The 17,249-nt window shown below is 44.4% G+C and overlaps 1 protein-coding gene across 2 annotated transcripts in view; it reads left to right on the top strand.

The window, feature by feature from the left end:
• Arhgap19 (Rho GTPase activating protein 19) overlaps positions 1-16,942 on the top strand; it is a 44,360-nt gene extending 27,418 nt beyond the window's left edge. For both annotated transcript variants that reach the window (XM_006990456.4, XM_016008753.3), the window contains exons 7-12: positions 701-766; positions 2,593-2,784; positions 4,788-4,886; positions 9,047-9,157; positions 9,988-10,066; positions 13,293-16,942. In XM_006990456.4, the coding sequence (XP_006990518.1) occupies positions 701-766; positions 2,593-2,784; positions 4,788-4,886; positions 9,047-9,157; positions 9,988-10,066; positions 13,293-13,303 (558 nt within the window). In that variant the 3' untranslated portion in view covers positions 13,304-16,942. The remainder of the gene's footprint in view (positions 1-700; positions 767-2,592; positions 2,785-4,787; positions 4,887-9,046; positions 9,158-9,987; positions 10,067-13,292) is intronic.
• Positions 16,943-17,249: the final 307 nt, after the last annotated feature.

The raw sequence follows: 17,249 nt of genomic DNA, 5'->3' as shown, positions 1-17,249 counted from the left end.
TGTGGGATGGGTCTCATTGTAGTTCTGATGTCTATAGAGATGGGTGATATGGGACATTTTTTCATACGTCATAGCTACTTTTGTTCTATTGCTGACAAGACACAATGGCTAAGGCAATTTTTTTTTTGTTTGTTTTATTTGTTTTTCTTTTTAGAGACAGGGACTCTCTGTGTAGCTCTGGCAGTCCTGGAACTCATTATGTAGACCAGGCTGGCTTCCAACTCACAAAGATCCACCTGCCTCTGCCTCCCAAATACTGGGATTAAAGGTGTGCACCACCAAGCACAGCTAACCAAGGCAACTTAGAAAGGAAAGCATTTATTTAGGCCTATGGTTTCAGACAGTTAGAGCCCATGACGGCAGAGCAAAGGCATGGCGGCAGGACAGCTGAGAGCTCCCATCTTGATCTGCAAGCAGGAGGCAGAGAGACACTGGGAATGGTCTGTGCTTTTATGTTGGCTCACGTGAGTGCCACATGCTGTGTTGTTTTTTTAAAACATCGGCAACTACAGTAGTGTCTTCCTAGTTTCCCATTTGACCTGTTGAGGTGCCTATTTGGTCAAATATGGTATTTTGGCAAGTGTTTGGCTTTCCACAGTAATCTGTCCATTAGATAATGTTATGATTCTCTTTCTGTGGCCTGAAAGAATTGTAGTCCTATTAATCACTGAGCCCCGGTTTTCTTTTATGTCCTACTCAGGCTCCTGCTTATATTCGGGAATGTGCCAGGTTATACTATCTGGGCTCCAGAACCCCAGTGTCAAAGGTAAGAACAGGAAACTGGTCTTCAAACAAGGGAAGGATTAAGATTAGTGAAGTTTTAAAACAAGGTGTAACATCATCATTAAGCCATTGTTTTTAATGTTACAGCTCAAACTTATATAATCATTCATTTTAGCAGGGACAGAGACTAAGAAGAAAGTTGTGGAATTAAAGTGCCCCTATGTGTAATATGCCTGCTTGTTTGCCTTCAGAGGTCCTCATTGGTGGATGATATACTCGACATTAGTGTCATGACAGATCTTAGGTTAAAGTTTTTCATAAGATGCATTGTATTTTTATAGCCTATGATCTAAGCAACCTGTAAATATCAAACATTATAGTAACAGAGGTCCAGTATTATATAATTAATTCTTTTTTAAAATTTTAATTTAATTAAAATATTTATTTTATTTTATGTGTGTGTAACTTTACCACTTGTATGCAGTAACCTATAGAAGTCAGAAGGTGAAGCCGGGCGGTGGTGGCACACGCCTTTAATCCCAGCACTCGGGAGGCAGAGGCAGGCGGATCTCTGTGAGTTCGAGGCCAGCCTGGGCTACCAAGTGAATTCCAGGAAAGGTGCAAAGCTACACAGAGAAACCCTGTCTCAAAAAACCAAAAAAAAAAAAAAAAAAAAAGAAGAAGTCAGAAGGTGGTGTTGGATCCTCTGGAACTTGAGTTACAAGTGACTGTGAACTGCCATATGTGTCCTGGGAATCAAATCTAGGTCCTCAAAAAGAACAGCCAGTGTTTTAAACTACTAAGCCATCTCTCCAGCCATAATTTAAATTTATTTATTTGTTTATTTGTGTGTGTGTGTGTGTGTGTGTGTGTGGTGGTAGTGGTGGTAATGTTGGGTCTTGGATCTTGGTTTGAGTCCAAGGTCTCTGTGTAGCCCTGGCTATCTTGAGACTGGCTATATAGAACAGACCGGCCTTGAACTCAAAGAGATCTGCCTGCCTCTGACTCCACCATGCCCAGCCTTTAATTTTTACTTATGTGTATGGGTATGTGCATGGGTGCCAACAGAGGCCAGATATCCTGCCTATATCCACTCCTATATAATTAATTCTTATTCAAGTTCATTGATGTGGTTAAACTCTCAAATAGTTAAAAGGTTTGATCACTTGCTGTTCTTGTAGAGGACTGTACTTTGGTCCCCAGCATCCATGTTGTGTGACTTGCAGCCATCTGTAACTCCAGCTCTGGGGAAGTTGACACCCTCTTCTGGCCTTCATGGGAGCCACACATATATTCTCTCTCTCTCTCTCTCTCTCTCTCTCTCTCTCTCTCTCTCTCTCTCTCTCTCTCAGTTAAAAAGGAGAGAAAAAAGATTGTATTCTAGATTGCTTTCTGTTGCCGTGATAAACACTATGACCAAGGCAGCTTAGGGTAGAAAAAGGTTTATTTCATCTTCCACTTCCAGGTCACATCACTGAGAGAACTCAGGGCAGTAGCTTAAACAGAAGTGGAGACCCTGAATGCTGCTTGCTGGCTCACTCACTGGCTCATGCTTAGCTAGCTTTCTTGGATAGTCAAGGCTCACCTGCCTAGAGATGGTGCCACCTACAGTGGGCTGGGCCCTCCCCCTCCCACATCCGTCAGGACAGTCTCTGACAGATATGGCCACAGGCCAGTCTGATTAAGGCAATTCCTCAGTGGAGGTTCCCTCTTTCCAGTGACTGTTGGTTGTGTCAAATTGACAATAAAAGTTAGCCAGCAGCATATGAGAGCAAATGAGCTTAGAGAAATATATGATGCTATTAATAGAAAGTTATGTCATGAGTATTGAGGATGTATTAATTTGCTTTTTTATAAATTTTTCTGTAGGATGATCTTGATCTGACGACCTCTTGTCATGGCATGTCCTTCCAGCTGGCAAGATCTCAGAAACGGAACAGGTTCGATTCTTGTTCTCAACAGGAGGAGACCCAGCAGCATACAGAAGAGGCCCTGAAAGAACTCTTCCAGCATGTTCATAACATGCCAGACTCAGCGAAGAAGAAGCAGCTTATCAGACAGGTGCCAGGATGGGGGAGTGGGGTGGGCTCTGGGAATCCCCAGAGAGCAGCTAAGATCTCACTTGGGTTTCACTCTTACTGGGAACAAGCTTTGGCCCAGCCAAAATAGCAGGCTGGTCCATGGAACCGCAATGCACTCCTGTCCTGGAGAGAGGTGGGCAAGTGCTTGGGTTTCTGAAGTTAACTGTGCTTAGAATATCTCCAAGTTTGCTTGGAGAGAACCAACAGTTCCAATGGTCCAGAACTGAAATGCTCTATGTTTTCTAGGTAAATAATTTAATTTCTGAATTTCAACTTTCAGGTTTGCACAACAGTGATAGTTGCATGCCTGTGTCACACTTGTGAAGGTGGGAGGATGGGCAGAATGGCAGTCGAGCGGAAGTGGTAGCTCTTCCCGATGCAATTGTTTGCAGTTAGGAAACACCACAAAGCAGGCTCAAGTGTACTGAACAGGAATTCTGGTGGCTGAGTTTGCTTCTTTGGGGGTTTTGGAAGCAAGATTAGGCCTTTCGTTTGCCATTTTGAGGACTCAAATCATGGTGTGAATGAATCCTTACTGCTTGGGAGTTTCTTGGGAAATTCATCTCAGTCCCTCTTGAATTTTAGCTGCATAGGCAAGGTCAGTGCATTTTATTCAGTTTTCCCTTCCTGTACAAACTCCCAGGATAATCAACACGCTAAAGGAAGGAGGAACACTTGGAGCACAGTTGTGGAAGTTTCTGTCCACAACTGAGTGCCCCTGTTGCTGTTGGGCCTGTGGGAGGTTTGACATCATGGCATCAGCATGTGTAAGGGCAAAACAGTGTATCTCATGGTCAGGGGCTGTAGTACTCTTTGAGGGCATGGCCCCAGTGAACCAAGACTTACCAGTAGGCCCTTTATAGGATAGATACCTTCCACCCCTGACCCCAGATCTGGCTTTGGAGGACACTGTAGACCCAAGTACAGCAGTCAGCTTTTTAAATTTCTTGTTCAGTTAGTACTTTCTTTGAGCAAGATTGCCTTTATTTATTTTTTGGGCATCTCCAGCATAGGACAAGATATAAAAAAGTATCAGACAATGTTGGAAACTGAGCTGTTCTCAGCAGTTGACAAAGTCCTTTATAAGTGTTCTGTTGTGGCCTTAGAGATGGTTTAGGGCTGCAGAACTTGAGTGTGGTGTCATATGTCTATAATCCCAGCAGTAGGGAGATGGAGACAAGCAAATCTGTGAGTTCAGTAGCCTGGTCTACATAGTGAGTTCTGGGACAGCCAGAGCTACACAGTGAGACCCTGTCATAAAACCAAACACACACAACCCCCCCCCCCACACACACACACCAGTGAATGAGAGCATCGGGTAAAGACTATACATTAACTTACTAACTTGTGTCTTCCCTTTTTCTCCTGGAGATGCCTCCACACAAAGCACTGCCAGCATTGAAGGAAAAGTCTCTTTCCCTTCACAGTATTGTTGGTGGATGGTTAGAGAGCGTTAATACCTTGGGAACATTTTGGCTTAGGGATGTAGCTCAGTTGGTAGAGTGTTTGCTCTATATTCATGAGGCCCTGGCCTGGATCTCTGACACCTCATAAACTGGGTATAGCCTTCTAGCTTTATAATGTCATGACTTGGAAGATGGAGGCAGGAAGATTAGGAGCTAAAGGTTGTTCTTGGCCATACAGAGAGTTGAGGCCAGCCTCTGCTACATGAGATTCTACCTTAAAAAAAGGACTGTCATGGGTTGTGCTAGGAACTTTATTTCCAAGGTACTTGATGCAAAACTGATCTGGTTTACTGTCAGGTCTTGGGGCAGTTCCTAAGCACTCTGGATCTTGGTTTACTGTCTGTAAACAGGGATAGTGAATGTCACTTGTGCTTTTGTGATTGCTTATCAACCTACTCTCTACAGCTGCACAGAAAGACTCTGGCTTTCTGGGTATCTACACTCAGCTGTTGATTGCCTTGACTGTCATTTCTTGATGGGACAATATTAATCAAATGTACTCTATATTTTCTTGTAGTTCCATAAGCAGTCTTTGACTCAAACACCAGGGCAAGAGCCTTCTACTCCCAGGGTCCAGAAGAGAGCCCGTTCACGCTCCTTTAGTGGGCTTATCAAGGTGAGTCAGCCACGCTGCTGCTGTCCACATCGCTTCTCAGGACATGCGTGTCTTCTTTGCTTGTGCACAAACAGTTTAATTCTATTCCTTGGAGTCCTACAAAGGGTTAATTGGTGAGGGGACAGAGTTGGGAAAGGCTTTTTTCCGAAGCATTTTACTGTCACAAATGGAAGGAACACTGTAGAGAAAGCAACAGCAGCCTTCCCTTCTTCCCCGTGTCTGAGGATAGGAGTCTCTTGCTTCCTGCTTCACACTACACACTTTTTTTTTCTCCTGAGACAGGGTTTCTCTGTCTAACTCTGGCTGTCCTGGATCTCGCTCTGTAGACCAGGCTGGCCTCGAACTCACAGAGATCCGCCTGCCTCTGCCTCCTGAGTGCTGGGCTTAAAGGTGTGTACCACTACCACTGTTTAGGCACACTACACACTTCGTTGTGCGGTTCGCTACATGTGTGGGGAAGTGAGCAAGCTGAGGACTAGGGAAATTGTTGGACAAATGGATTTTCTAATACCCCAGTGAATTTTGATATCTTTAATTTTGGTGAACTTAATGATTTCACTGTTGTTTTAGTCTCTTTCCATGTGTCAAAATGATTAGAAATCTTGTGTTTTGAACTGTTAGAAAGTCTATTTCTGAGTTGTCGCTGCTGGGTATGCAGATGGCTGAACATGAGTGCAGTTAGTGAGTGCTACCATCAGATGGCAGTAGGTGATTTGGTCCTAGGCTCCTCATTTCAGTGTCTCACTAAGGCGGGCTAATCCAAAGGGATTAGCTCTATAATTCTACAGATATCAAGAGCCTTTTGACTAGAACTCACATTTTTTTCTCTAACAAATGTGTGCCTTTACATTTTCTCCCCTTTATGCTGAAGTCATCAGCAGTTGCACTTTCACTTGGCCTTAACTTTGACCCTTTTGTGTTTTGTAGAGGTCTAGAATCCATTCTTCATCCTCAGGGATGGGGCCAGTGGTCTTTGGGACATGACACTTGCTGTGGAGAGTTTCCTTTGCTATCCACAATGGAGTGAAAAGGCAATTTGTGGGACAGGAGAGAACAGTTGAAAGTCATGGATCTGGTTAGGAGATACTATCCAGAAAATAGAAGGAACTTGTATAGCTCAAAATTACTGAAAATCCAAGCTCATTATAAAACAGGCAAATAGCCGAGCGGTGGTGCACACCTTTAGTCCTGGCACTCGGGAGGCAGAGCCAGGCGGATCTCTGTGAGTTCGAGGCCAGCCTGGACTATAGAGCGAGATCCAGGACAGGCTCCAAAGCTACACAGAGAAAACCTTGTCTCAAAACACCAAAAAAAAAAAAAAAAAAAAATCCCAACCAAACAAAAAAAAAAACCAAAAAAACAAAAAACAGGCAAATAACCAGAATAGACATTTTTCTCAAGACACACATGTGACCAAGAAAGACAGGAAAAGGTGTTCATCATCATAATCATTAGGGGCATGTAAAGTGAACTCCCTAGGATGACTACTATTCACAAAACAGAAAGTTACAAATGTCGACGAGGATGTAGGGAAATGAAAACCCTCTATACTACTGCTAGGAATATAAAATGGCAAAGCTGTTGAGGAAACCAGTATGGCGGTCTCTCAGAAAATCAACACTAGAATTACTTTATGATCCACCAATTTCAATTCTGTGTATATACCAACAAATTGAAAGCAGGGTCTCAGGGAGTTATTTGTATATCAGGTTATTCATCCTCAGAAAGGATGGAGAGTCTGATGCACTCCTCACTCTGTGGGCCTTGAGGACGTGACGCTACGTCATATAAACCAGTCACCAAAGGCCAAATGTTGGACAGTTCTGCTTATTTGAGGTACCAAAGTGGTCAAAGTCATGGAGATTTGTGACTCCTGGTGGCTTGAGGTCTGGAGGGAATGAGGCATTATCTTTTGTTTCAGAGGGACAGTGTGGGGATGGGTGACCTGGCAGTGTTTTATGACACTGTGACTGGAGGAATGCCACTGAAATATCCACTAAGTGGAGAAGGTCATAAACTTGATAGTAGTTAAGTTCTTTTCTTTTTCTTTTGGAGACAGGGTCTCACTATGTAGCTCTGCTACATATAAGTGTTCCTGTAATTGAAGGTGGAGTGATGTGATTTTGTGTTTTGGCTTGAGGTGTATTGGTAGTTATTGTTTAAAATGTAGGTGGTGTTGTCTGTTTGGCTACTACTTACCTCTTTACTAAGGAAGTACTTGAACTTCAGAAGTTATCAGGATAAAACATTTTAGAATATTATTATTTTTTCTTTTTTTGGTGACAACTGTCAGCTGATCCAGGGCCTCATACATGTGAGCACGCACCCTGCCATTGAGCTGCATTCCAAGCCCACAACAGCGTCAAACACCGAGGTTATAATAGCACATTTTATAAAACAGAGGGGCGAGATGTTTTCATTATAAATGAAGAGATTTTTGAACGGATAGAAGATATAGGCATTTTGCTCAGTAGCTCTGCAGTGAAGTAGTTAAGTACGATTTTTATCTGTGAGTGGTGCTGGGCCTTAAACACCGTAGCTCCAGTCCAGAATGCCCTTTTGAAAACTCACTGGAAGCTTTATAGCTAGTCTCATGGATCCTGCTGTTCTCTGTTCAGCATCCTCAGTGATTCCTGCCTTCTAAGGGAGGATCTGCAGGCCTTGTTTTTCTAGCATTTGTGTGTGTGTGTTTTAGCTTTTTGGTTCCTTTTAAAAAACAGCTAGGGTTGGGGATTTAGCTCAGTGGTAGAACGCTTGCCTAGCAAGTGCAAGGCCCTGGGTTTGGTCCTCAGCTCCGACAAAAAATAAAAAACAAAACAAACAAACAAAACAAAAACCAGCTATTTGGCCAGGCAGTGTTGGCACATGCCTTTAATCCCAGTACTCGGGAGGCAGAGCCAGCCTGGTCTACAGAGCAAGATCCAGGACAGGCACCAAAACTACACAGAGAAACCTTTTCTGGAAAAATCCAATAAATAAATAAATAAATAAATAAATAAATAAATAAATAAATAAATAAATAAATAAGTAAGTAAGTAAATAAATAAATAAATAAATAAATAAATAAATAAATAAATAAATAAAAAAGCTATTTGATTTCTATCTAAAACTTTGGAAGCTGGAGAGATGGCTCAGCAGTTAAGAGCACTTGCTGCTCTTCCAGAGGACCACAGCTCAGTTCCTAGCACCCACCTTGGGCAGCTTACACCTGCCCACAAATCCAGCTCCGGTGGATCTGATTGCTCTCTGCAGTCACCTGTACTCACATGTGCATGTGTGTGCACACACAAATAAAAATAAACCAAAATCTTAAAATAAAATTAAAACTAGTGGAATTTTGCTTTTCTCCCAGTTTTACAGAAGTGTGTCTGACAGTGGGTCCTGCATTGACCTCTTGCTTTGGAAGGTTTTCCTCTGGAGTAGTATGTTATGTAAATAGTTGATCACATCAGGATATTCTGGACTCCCTGTTGATAGATATAATGTAGACTTCAATGCTTTAGTTTTTTAGTTCTGTTGAATAGTTTTTCTTTGTTGTTTTAGTTTTGATAATATTCTTGTTTTGGAATTCAGACTTATTCTGCAGGGAAGGTGGGGACATTTCTAAGAGTTGTTCCCATGAGCTGCTGCAGCAGGTCGCATCGGCTTCCAGGCTGTTGAGAAGACCTTGTATTCTTGCTCTTTGTGTCAATGGTCATGTGACCTCCTGGAGCCTTTTGTGGCTGTATTAGGAATTCTTAGACAGTTTCTGCACATTTACTAGTCATGTGTGAGGAGGATAGAGAAGCAGAACCCTAGAGTCGACCCAGTCTGTGGTTCCCTAGTGGGGAGAGGAAGGGACCCTTAGCAGCTTCCAGAGAGCACACACCTTCCACAAACCCCTCGACTCCAAAAAGGCCCAGCCCTGGAGAGTGACTGGTCTTTCTTTCGTGCTCACAGATGTACTGCTATTAGCTAATATCAGGTAGTTAAATCACCCAGAGAAACAGTAATTCTTGTTTGCTATGTGCCTTCCCCTTCCTTGTATGATATAGCCTGTGTGTGTGCAGAAGTTATCAGGATGCTGAGTGTTTTCATTGAGGAAGTTGTAGTTTTAAAGACTAGTACAGCTACAAAATAGTAAATGCTCATGAACAAAATATTTCCCGTTTCCCAATCAGCGCAAAGTCCTGGGCAATCCGATGATGTCAGAAAAGAAAAACAAGTCTCCTACTCCAGAGTCTTTGGCCATGGGTGAACTGAAGAGAGTCAGCAAAGAAAATGTGAGCTTGGTAAGAACACGTTCTTTTCCTGTCCTCTTGTGGAAGGCTAATAGGCTGGTGCTTGTTCTACTGTGATTCTCTGGCTCAGTCAGCCGTACTCAGGGCCGCTTCTGTAGGTTTTCACCAAATCATTTAATGTGTTTTGAGTTCAAGAAAGGTACATCACGTGTATTAATGTCCTTTCTGTTGCTGTGATAAACATTGACCAAAACTCAGAAAGAAAAGGGTTTATTTAGCTTACAGCTTATGTCCATCATGGAGGGAAGTCATTGCAGGAACTGAAGCAGAGGCCATGGAGGAGCACTGCTTACTGGCTTGCTCTCCATGGCTCACTAAGCGTCTCTCTCTCTCTCTCTCTCTTTTTGTAGAACCCAAGACTATCTGCCCTGGGGGGGGATCTCCACAGTGCCAGTGCCCTTCTACATCAATCATTAATCGAGAAAATGCCCCCATGTGCTTGCCTACAGGCCAGTCTGATGGAGCATTATCTCAATTGAGGGTCCCTCTTCCCCGATGACTCTAACTTGTGTCAAGTTGATTAAAAACAACAACAACAACAACAACAACAACAACAAAAAAACCCCCAAAACTAACCAGCATAGCTGGTTACAAGTACAGATGGCCAATCCAGCACAATGACTCTGTAACCAAGTGCTGAAGGGTCAGTTAATTCGTAGCAGAATGTCAAGGGCAGGTTAGCATTTAAATCCTTCAAGGTAGCATAGGCTATTTCAGTAAGCCAACATTAGCCAGTTAAGATTGGAGAGGTATAACTAGGTCTCTGTGAAGAAGCACTGACATTTGACCATTTAAGCCACTGTACACTTTTCTCATTACAGTTTTTTTCTGGCTCTCCAACTGTCACAATGACACCAACCAGATTGAAATGGTCGGAGGGGAAGAAAGAGGGGAGAAAAGGTACTCACTGTTGTCATCATCCTCTGTTCTTACTGGATGCCTTCTTGTCTGTGTCTTCTCAGTCAGCAGTGGTTCTTGTCTGGAATGTCCAAGGTGCTCTAGTTGTAGTCAGAGGGAACTGAGATGGTTATTCTGTTTAGCACTGTCCTCAGGCACTGACCCACTGCACAGGCAAGACCCACACATCAGCTGTTTTAAGAGCATGCGTTAACCAGGTGGGACAAGTACAAAAGCTGTGTGAGGCCAAGAATGGCCATGCCCAGAGTCCGCTCAATCACGTTCCTCTTCTGTGCAGACTTTAGATCTGGTCACCGAAGCTTTGCTTTGCTTTTCTCTTCTTTCTTTTTCTAAGACAGGGTTTCTTTGTGTAGCCCTGCTGTCCTGGATCTCACTCTGTAGACCAGGCTGGCCTTGAACTCAGAGATCCACCTGTCTCTGTCTCCCAAGTGCTGAGATTAAAGGTGTGCGCCACCACTGTCCGGCATCACTGAAGTTTTTCTGATGCAGAAGGACCTTGGAAATCATGTTAGCATGGTTTTGAAGCTATTTAGTTCAGAGAAGATCATTTATTTGTTTGTTTGTTTATTTATTTATTTGGTTTTTTTGAGACAAGGTTTCTCAAAGAGAGGATTTTTTCCCCCGAGACAGGGTTTCTCTGTGTAGCTTTGCGCCTTTCCTGGAACTCACTTGGTAGCCCAGGCTGGCCTCGAACTCACAGGGATCCGCCTGGCTCTGCCTCCCGAGTGCTGGGATTAAAGGCGTGCGCCACCACCGCCCGGCCTGAGGATTTTTTATTTTTAAAGATTTATTTATTTATTGTGTATACAGTGTTCTGCCTGCATGTATACCTGCAGGCCAGAAGAGGGCAACAGAGAGAGAGAGGATTTTTTTCAATGCCAAGAACACTGTTCTGGGTTCTTCTGTTGAAAAGCTGCTGTGGGCAGGCATGGTCCTGCACAGTTGAAATCTCTGCACTCAGGAGGGATGGCAGGAGGATTTCTGGAAGTTCAGTTACTACTTGATATATGAGCAGTAGAAAGAGTACAAGTGTGTTGGCCATGAAGCTCAGTGGTAGAGCACGTGTGAGGCCTTGGGTCCCATGCCCATCACAACAGAGTCATGGTGATGAAGCTTTGTTTTCTAGGAAATTAGGCTGTAGTACGCTCTTCTCATCACTTTGATGAATGCCTGAGCCCGCTTCTCTTCCTCCCTTCCTTTGCACAGAATTGTGCTATTGAAGCAAGCTCAGTGTTTGAGTTACTCATATTCAAATATTTTTTAGATGTCCACGAATCAAAGCATGAGTTATTTTTTTAAAGACTATGCTGTTTTGTATCAATTGTGCCTCTTGTTACTTTCATTTTTAAAGAGAAGCAGAAATCATTTCTCATCTTGACAACTCTGTTTTGGAAAGAAAAGAAGGAGTTTCTTCAGGAGAGTAGCAGCCCACAGATCATGCCTGACGTTTTGGTGGATGAGGAATGGCATCCTCACATGTCAGGACCCTCCTCCTCTTCGGGCCCCTTAACCTGCTGTCCTGACAACACCCCTCTTGTTGTCTTCCTCTTTAACCGTTCCCTGTTTACTGTGGTTTACTGTTGTCTGCCGGCCTCTCGGTTCTGTTTTATTTCGTTTGTGTGGTGATGGGATTGAATCCAGGGCTTCACACATGCCCTACTATTGAGCTACATTCTTAGGCAGTCCCCTTCCTTTCTTCAAGATTTTCTTCCTCTTTTGAGACATGGTTTCTTTTAGGTTTTTGAGGTTGGCCTTAAGCTTGTGATCTTCTTACTTCTGCCTCCTGAGTAGCTGGGATTATAGGCATTATATAGGATTGTATACCACCACATCTGGCTTGTTTTTGGCTAATTGAGTTAAATTTTCCACTCTTCTCTCTCTCATTTTGCCCTTCTTAGCACCTTGATCTGCTTCCACAGCTCACTCCCAGATAGCGTTGGAACTCTCCAGTCTCCAAGCTTGCAGCTCAGGAGCCTGCCTCCCATGTATCTGTCTTACAGAACAGTGGATACAATCCTAGCTGCTGACACTGATGTTGAAGTCACCCCAGAAGAAGATAGTGCACTGTCACTGTCACCATCAAGAGCATGATGGAGACTTCTGTTGGCAAAGGGCTTCTTATTCTGGCCGCTGTTGACACTTTGCAAAGGTCCTAATTCCTTGGGTGGAGTGGCCTTGTGCATTGGTGATATCTAGCAGCTTTGATCCAGTAGATGCCACTAGCATCCTGCCCTCAGTTATGATGATTGAAAGTTCCTCCTGACATTACCAGTGTTCCTTGAGGATACAGGGGCAAAATTATCCCAGATGAGAACACATGATGGAGCACCCACTCATCAAGGAGCATTATTTTCGGTAGTCAAACCTTCTAATTCTTCAAAGTCCAGCTGAACCTTCCCTTGCTCTCCTCTTTGAAGCCTTGTCTGGCTAACTGAGCCAAACAGAATACTTTTCCATTGAATCTTGTCAGTACTGCTTAAGTATGGACATTGACTCTGATCTATGGTGTTTATTTTGTGTGTATTGCCATATTCCTGCATCTGGCTCAAGGAGGCTTGCAAGGTCAGACTTAAGGATATGTAATGTCAGTGGTCATGTCCTTGCCTAGCACGCACAGTGCTCTGGGTTCAGCCCCTCGTCCTGCCGCAGACACACGGACATGCACACCCACCCACCTCCAACGCCGGTGCTCTTCCCCTTGTCTCAGCCATGTCAGCGGCTTGTTGCTCTTGGTTTTAGGGGATGTTCTCTGGTGAGCAGGACAGTGCTGGTAACAGCACAAGCTCCGTATTCACTCGACTTGGGTCAGCCCTCCATTTCCATGCTTGATAGCTTTCTACCCTGGGGCAGGCTAGCTTCTGTGGGCCGCAGATTCTGCATCTGTGAAATGACAGCACACTACCTCCCATCTAGGTATCGGTGAGGATAACTGAGACAATGTGTACAAGGAACTGGGGGTGACAGCCGTCACCATACTGCCCCATGAAGTATGACCGTCACTGTCATCATGACTGTGAGGAGTTAGCATGCTGGGACTAGACCAAGCAGACTCAATGATGTTTACTTGGTAGAGGGTCACATTCTCACATGATTTAATCCTAAATGTGGAGAAAATACTAAGTGTAGATTCTGTAGCTTTTAGATGGGGTGTTTTTAAAAATGAATGTTTTAATTATTGTCTAATCCTCTTGTTTCTGTTTTAACCTAGGATTCCTCTGAAGGGTCAGCTAGAGGTCCCCTGTTGTCCACGGTGAAGTTTCTCTTTAGTGGGACAGGTGTTACTTTTGTTCTCAGTGAAGTTTGCAGCTTGCTCCCTGCATATTGAATTGTGAAAGCCAATCACCCATGACCGACTGATACCTCTAACCCACTCCCTGGATGTCTTTGAGCTGTGCCTCTGAGAGACTCCTCCGCTCTGTTTGTTTTACCATCAGGAAGCCACTAGACACCAGCCAGCTCACACCAGCCGTAGGTGGGCAGGCCCAGCTGTGCTTCGTCAGTGTGCTCAGGTCGCTTCTGCTTCTTCAAAATGGGAAATTTTATGTTTAATTGCTAGTAATAGTTCTTAAAAGCACTGTCAGTCTTAGTGGACTGTTACATTTTAACTGGTATTTAGGGCTTTTCTCCATGTTATTAGTGATGAGTAATTGATTGTTTATTTACTTGTTTTAAAAGCCATTGTTTAGATTCATAACCTAAGTGGATTCTAAGTTAAACACCTTTGACCCCTTTTCGGTCTGAGATTGAGAAATCTCTGTATTTTATTTGTGTTCAAAGAATTTATAGCTTTTTCTAGACATTCTTTATTATTCCTTGTGTCTCATATAGGGGATTTGACCTGGCAATGAGAAAGAACTCAGGACAGTATGTTTTGACAGATTTTGGCTAGTCAGCTGCACCCCATGCCTCCTGTCTTCCCCAGTGGTGTGAGAATAGTTGGGTGTTTGTTAGCTTGCTTCCTCTGTGGGTATCATCTCACCTGAGACATCTCTGGTGCCACTGTGACATTCTGTGCCAGATCCTGGGTCTTGAGAAGAGTCAGGAGCTTCCACAGAGCTTGCTGCAGTCTGTATGTGTGGACACTGAAGCGGTCCTAGGATGGGCTGGCTCTGGTCGGACCCGGTCACACAATCCTAGGTGTCAAATATGCCACTCAGCACTCTCCTGAGAGCAGCTGGCATCAGGAAAGGCAGGCGTAGCTGTCTCTGCAGGGCCCATAGGGTTTAATGAAGAGTTCCCACAGGAAGCAGTGTGGTGTGTCCCGGTGATCGAGAGCAGTTGCTCACCGCCCCTTTCCCTGTCGGGATGGCACAGGAAGCAGGAGCACAGCAGAGCCACTGCCCGGTGAGCAGCAGGTGCAGGTGAGGATGTTGACCTGTGCGGCCGTCCTCACTCCACTGTGGGGACCCAGGCACACAGCAAAATACGGTTTGCCAGCCGAATGATAGACAGTTGAAAATGCTGTGGTGTTGTTGAAATGAGAGCCAACTCTGGGGTAGCAGAGGCTGACTGACTGACTGTCTGTCTGTCCTCTCTTTCATAGCATACTGTTTATTTTGTTACTTTAACAGCACTGGTGAAGGAAATTGTGGTATTTGGGAGCAGTGGAGCTGTTTTAGTTCCTTTCTCTAAAGGAGTTTTAGGTCATTCTTAAAGATCTTTGTCAGCAAATTCATTTGTCTAGGCTCCTGTGTGGCTCTTTTTGTTGTTGTCACTAAGAAAAGGTGTGTTTCTTTTTAAATAAAGTCCTTGTAGCAGGTATATAGTGAGGTTAGACAGAAATCCTTTTGTATTACCAAATCAAAGACATTCTCCCCAGCACCAAGTTTCCTTTAAGTGTGTTCCACCATGCTGTGATGTGGCCCTGGGCAGGGCCGGGCAGGGCCTTGATGCATCCAGGAGTTCTGAACTCTATTAGAGACAGAGAGAGAGAAGGAGCAGGATTGAATGAGTGGAACTAATGACCAGGGGTGGTCTGGGTGAGGGTGTGAGAAGTTTACTCCATGCACATGCTTTTCTACGGCTGGCCTCTTGGGCAGTTACCATGTGTAACTGTGGGAATGTGTATTTTATTTATTTATTGGATAGTCATTCTCTTGATTTAAGGGTATTATAGGTCATTTTTTTCTTATAGAAGCTGTGATTCCATGCAGAATGAACTTGAGGGACAGCATAATCTTCTGTGTCTTGTAATATGTGGCTGTTCTAATCCTGTGGTGTCTCCTGGGGAAACTCAGACAAAAATTCCATCATTACTCCAGAAGCTTGCTGTCGCCCTTCTGATGGGGACAGTTGCTGTTTTTGAGCCAGTATTTAACTAATGTTTTTAACCTGTGTCTTTTATTTTTTATTTTTTTATTTTTCGAGACAGGGTTTCTCTGCAGCCTTGGCTATCCTGGAACTCTGTAGACCAGGGCAAGTTGGCCTTGAATTCAGAGTTCTCTTGCCTCTGCCTCCCGAGTGCCAGGATTAAAGAAAGGCATGAGCCATCACCACCCAGCTGACCTATGTCTTAAAGGATGTTTGTTGTGTTTATTTTTCATGTTGGAACAATCTCTCTGGAAGTACCTTTCCTTTCTTTGTGGGGTTAATTGCCACAGGCTTTGATGTGTCAACATAGGGAGTATATTTTTACCAGAAGGACACAAGTATGAGGAGATAGATCATGTCGGATTTGGATCTGCACTGGGCAAATGAATGAAGGCTGGGCCCTTTTTCTAATCCTTCACAGAAGTGGATTTTCTCTCTGAGGTCAGTGATAAGGTTTGAACCTCCCCTCCCCCAGCACACACACTCGAGGGAACGAGAATTGGGAGACATTGGTTGTGTCTGAGTACTGGAACATTCTAGAGGCACGGCTGATGAGTCCTGAGGGGACCCACAGTTGGCCCTCCACTCAGAGTGAATGTGCTTCACTCAGAAGGTCCTCCTAGGGTCAGTCAGGATTGCTGTGAAAACACCCTGGGAGCTGAGGTCGTACAGGATGCTGACGGTGGCGATTTAGGCTCTGGAGGGGCTGTTTGGTTGTTTTGTATGGAGGTCAGCTCATCTCAGGGCAGAGCCGTTCTTTCCTCCTGAGTGGTGTTCTCTCTGGCTTTCCTCTCAGGAGCCTGTGTCTGTGTATGGGTTGAAATTCTGGTTTTTAGGGGACCTGGCAGCCACTGTGACTGGCTGTGTGACCATGGCCATCTTTGAGAACAGCTGTTTCTAGACAGCCTGCCTGCTTGCTCTATGTCGGGCCTCACACTGGCACTGTCCTCAGTCATGTGCGGAGGTCTTTGTGGTATCTTCTTTCCCCTGGAAAGAGCATCATCCCTGCTCTCCTTCACCCTGAAGCCTGCAGACTGAAGCTAAGATCAAGATCTAAACCAGTAGGACTGTCCTCAAGTTTGGCCCCTAAGGTGAAGCTTTTGAGTGACCCTGGGCCTGTTAGCCCGACGGCAGACTCACTGTCAGAAGCTGGCGTCACTAACTAGACAGCTAATGCTGAGAGCAGTGTGGACTTGATGGAGGTGGGCTAGTGAGGAGATGCAGGATGAATAGCCTGAGTGCTTGTGTCACCATGGAAACTGGAGTGCGTGAGGCCACAGCCCAAGCTATAGAACCTTTGAGCATGCCTCCGGCATGCTTGGACCAATGGGCTGCAGGGGGCATTCTCTCACCCAAGGCCTTTCAGCAAGGCTTGCCTGTGCATGTTCTACACACTCACTCACTTAACTCCTAAAAGGTTTCCTAAGAGAAGGTTGTGCCTGTTGGTTACTTTTGGTTATTTTGCATATGTATGTAATTATAAAGAAACAATCATATATATTGTTTTTATATTCATGTAATATTCTGAAATTAAATTTCTGTTTCCTATCTGTGGGTTCTGACTGGTCTCTTGGCTGACGTTGTTTTGAAGAGAGGTGGCTTCTTGTTCTAAGGAACAAGGTACCTCTGCAAAGTGCTCCTCTTTGGTGTGTTTTCCAGTGGGGGGAGGGTATTGGGTGGGTCAGGAGGAGTGGGGCTTTAACTGATGAGATTTAGCTGGATGGGGTAGCACACACCTCTAATTCTAGGATTTGGGAGGCAGAGGCAAGAGGTTGTGAGTTGAGGCCAGCCTGGATTACATAAGCAAAATAACTTCAAAACAAAACAAGGCTGAGGCCAGGCATGGTAGCACATA

This window comes from Peromyscus maniculatus, chromosome 1, assembly GCF_049852395.1.
Source record: "Peromyscus maniculatus bairdii isolate BWxNUB_F1_BW_parent chromosome 1, HU_Pman_BW_mat_3.1, whole genome shotgun sequence".
Classification (NCBI taxonomy): domain Eukaryota; kingdom Metazoa; phylum Chordata; class Mammalia; order Rodentia; family Cricetidae; genus Peromyscus; species Peromyscus maniculatus.
The sequence above is the reverse complement of the archived record's forward strand: the minus strand, read 5'-3'. Positions and strand labels throughout refer to the sequence as shown.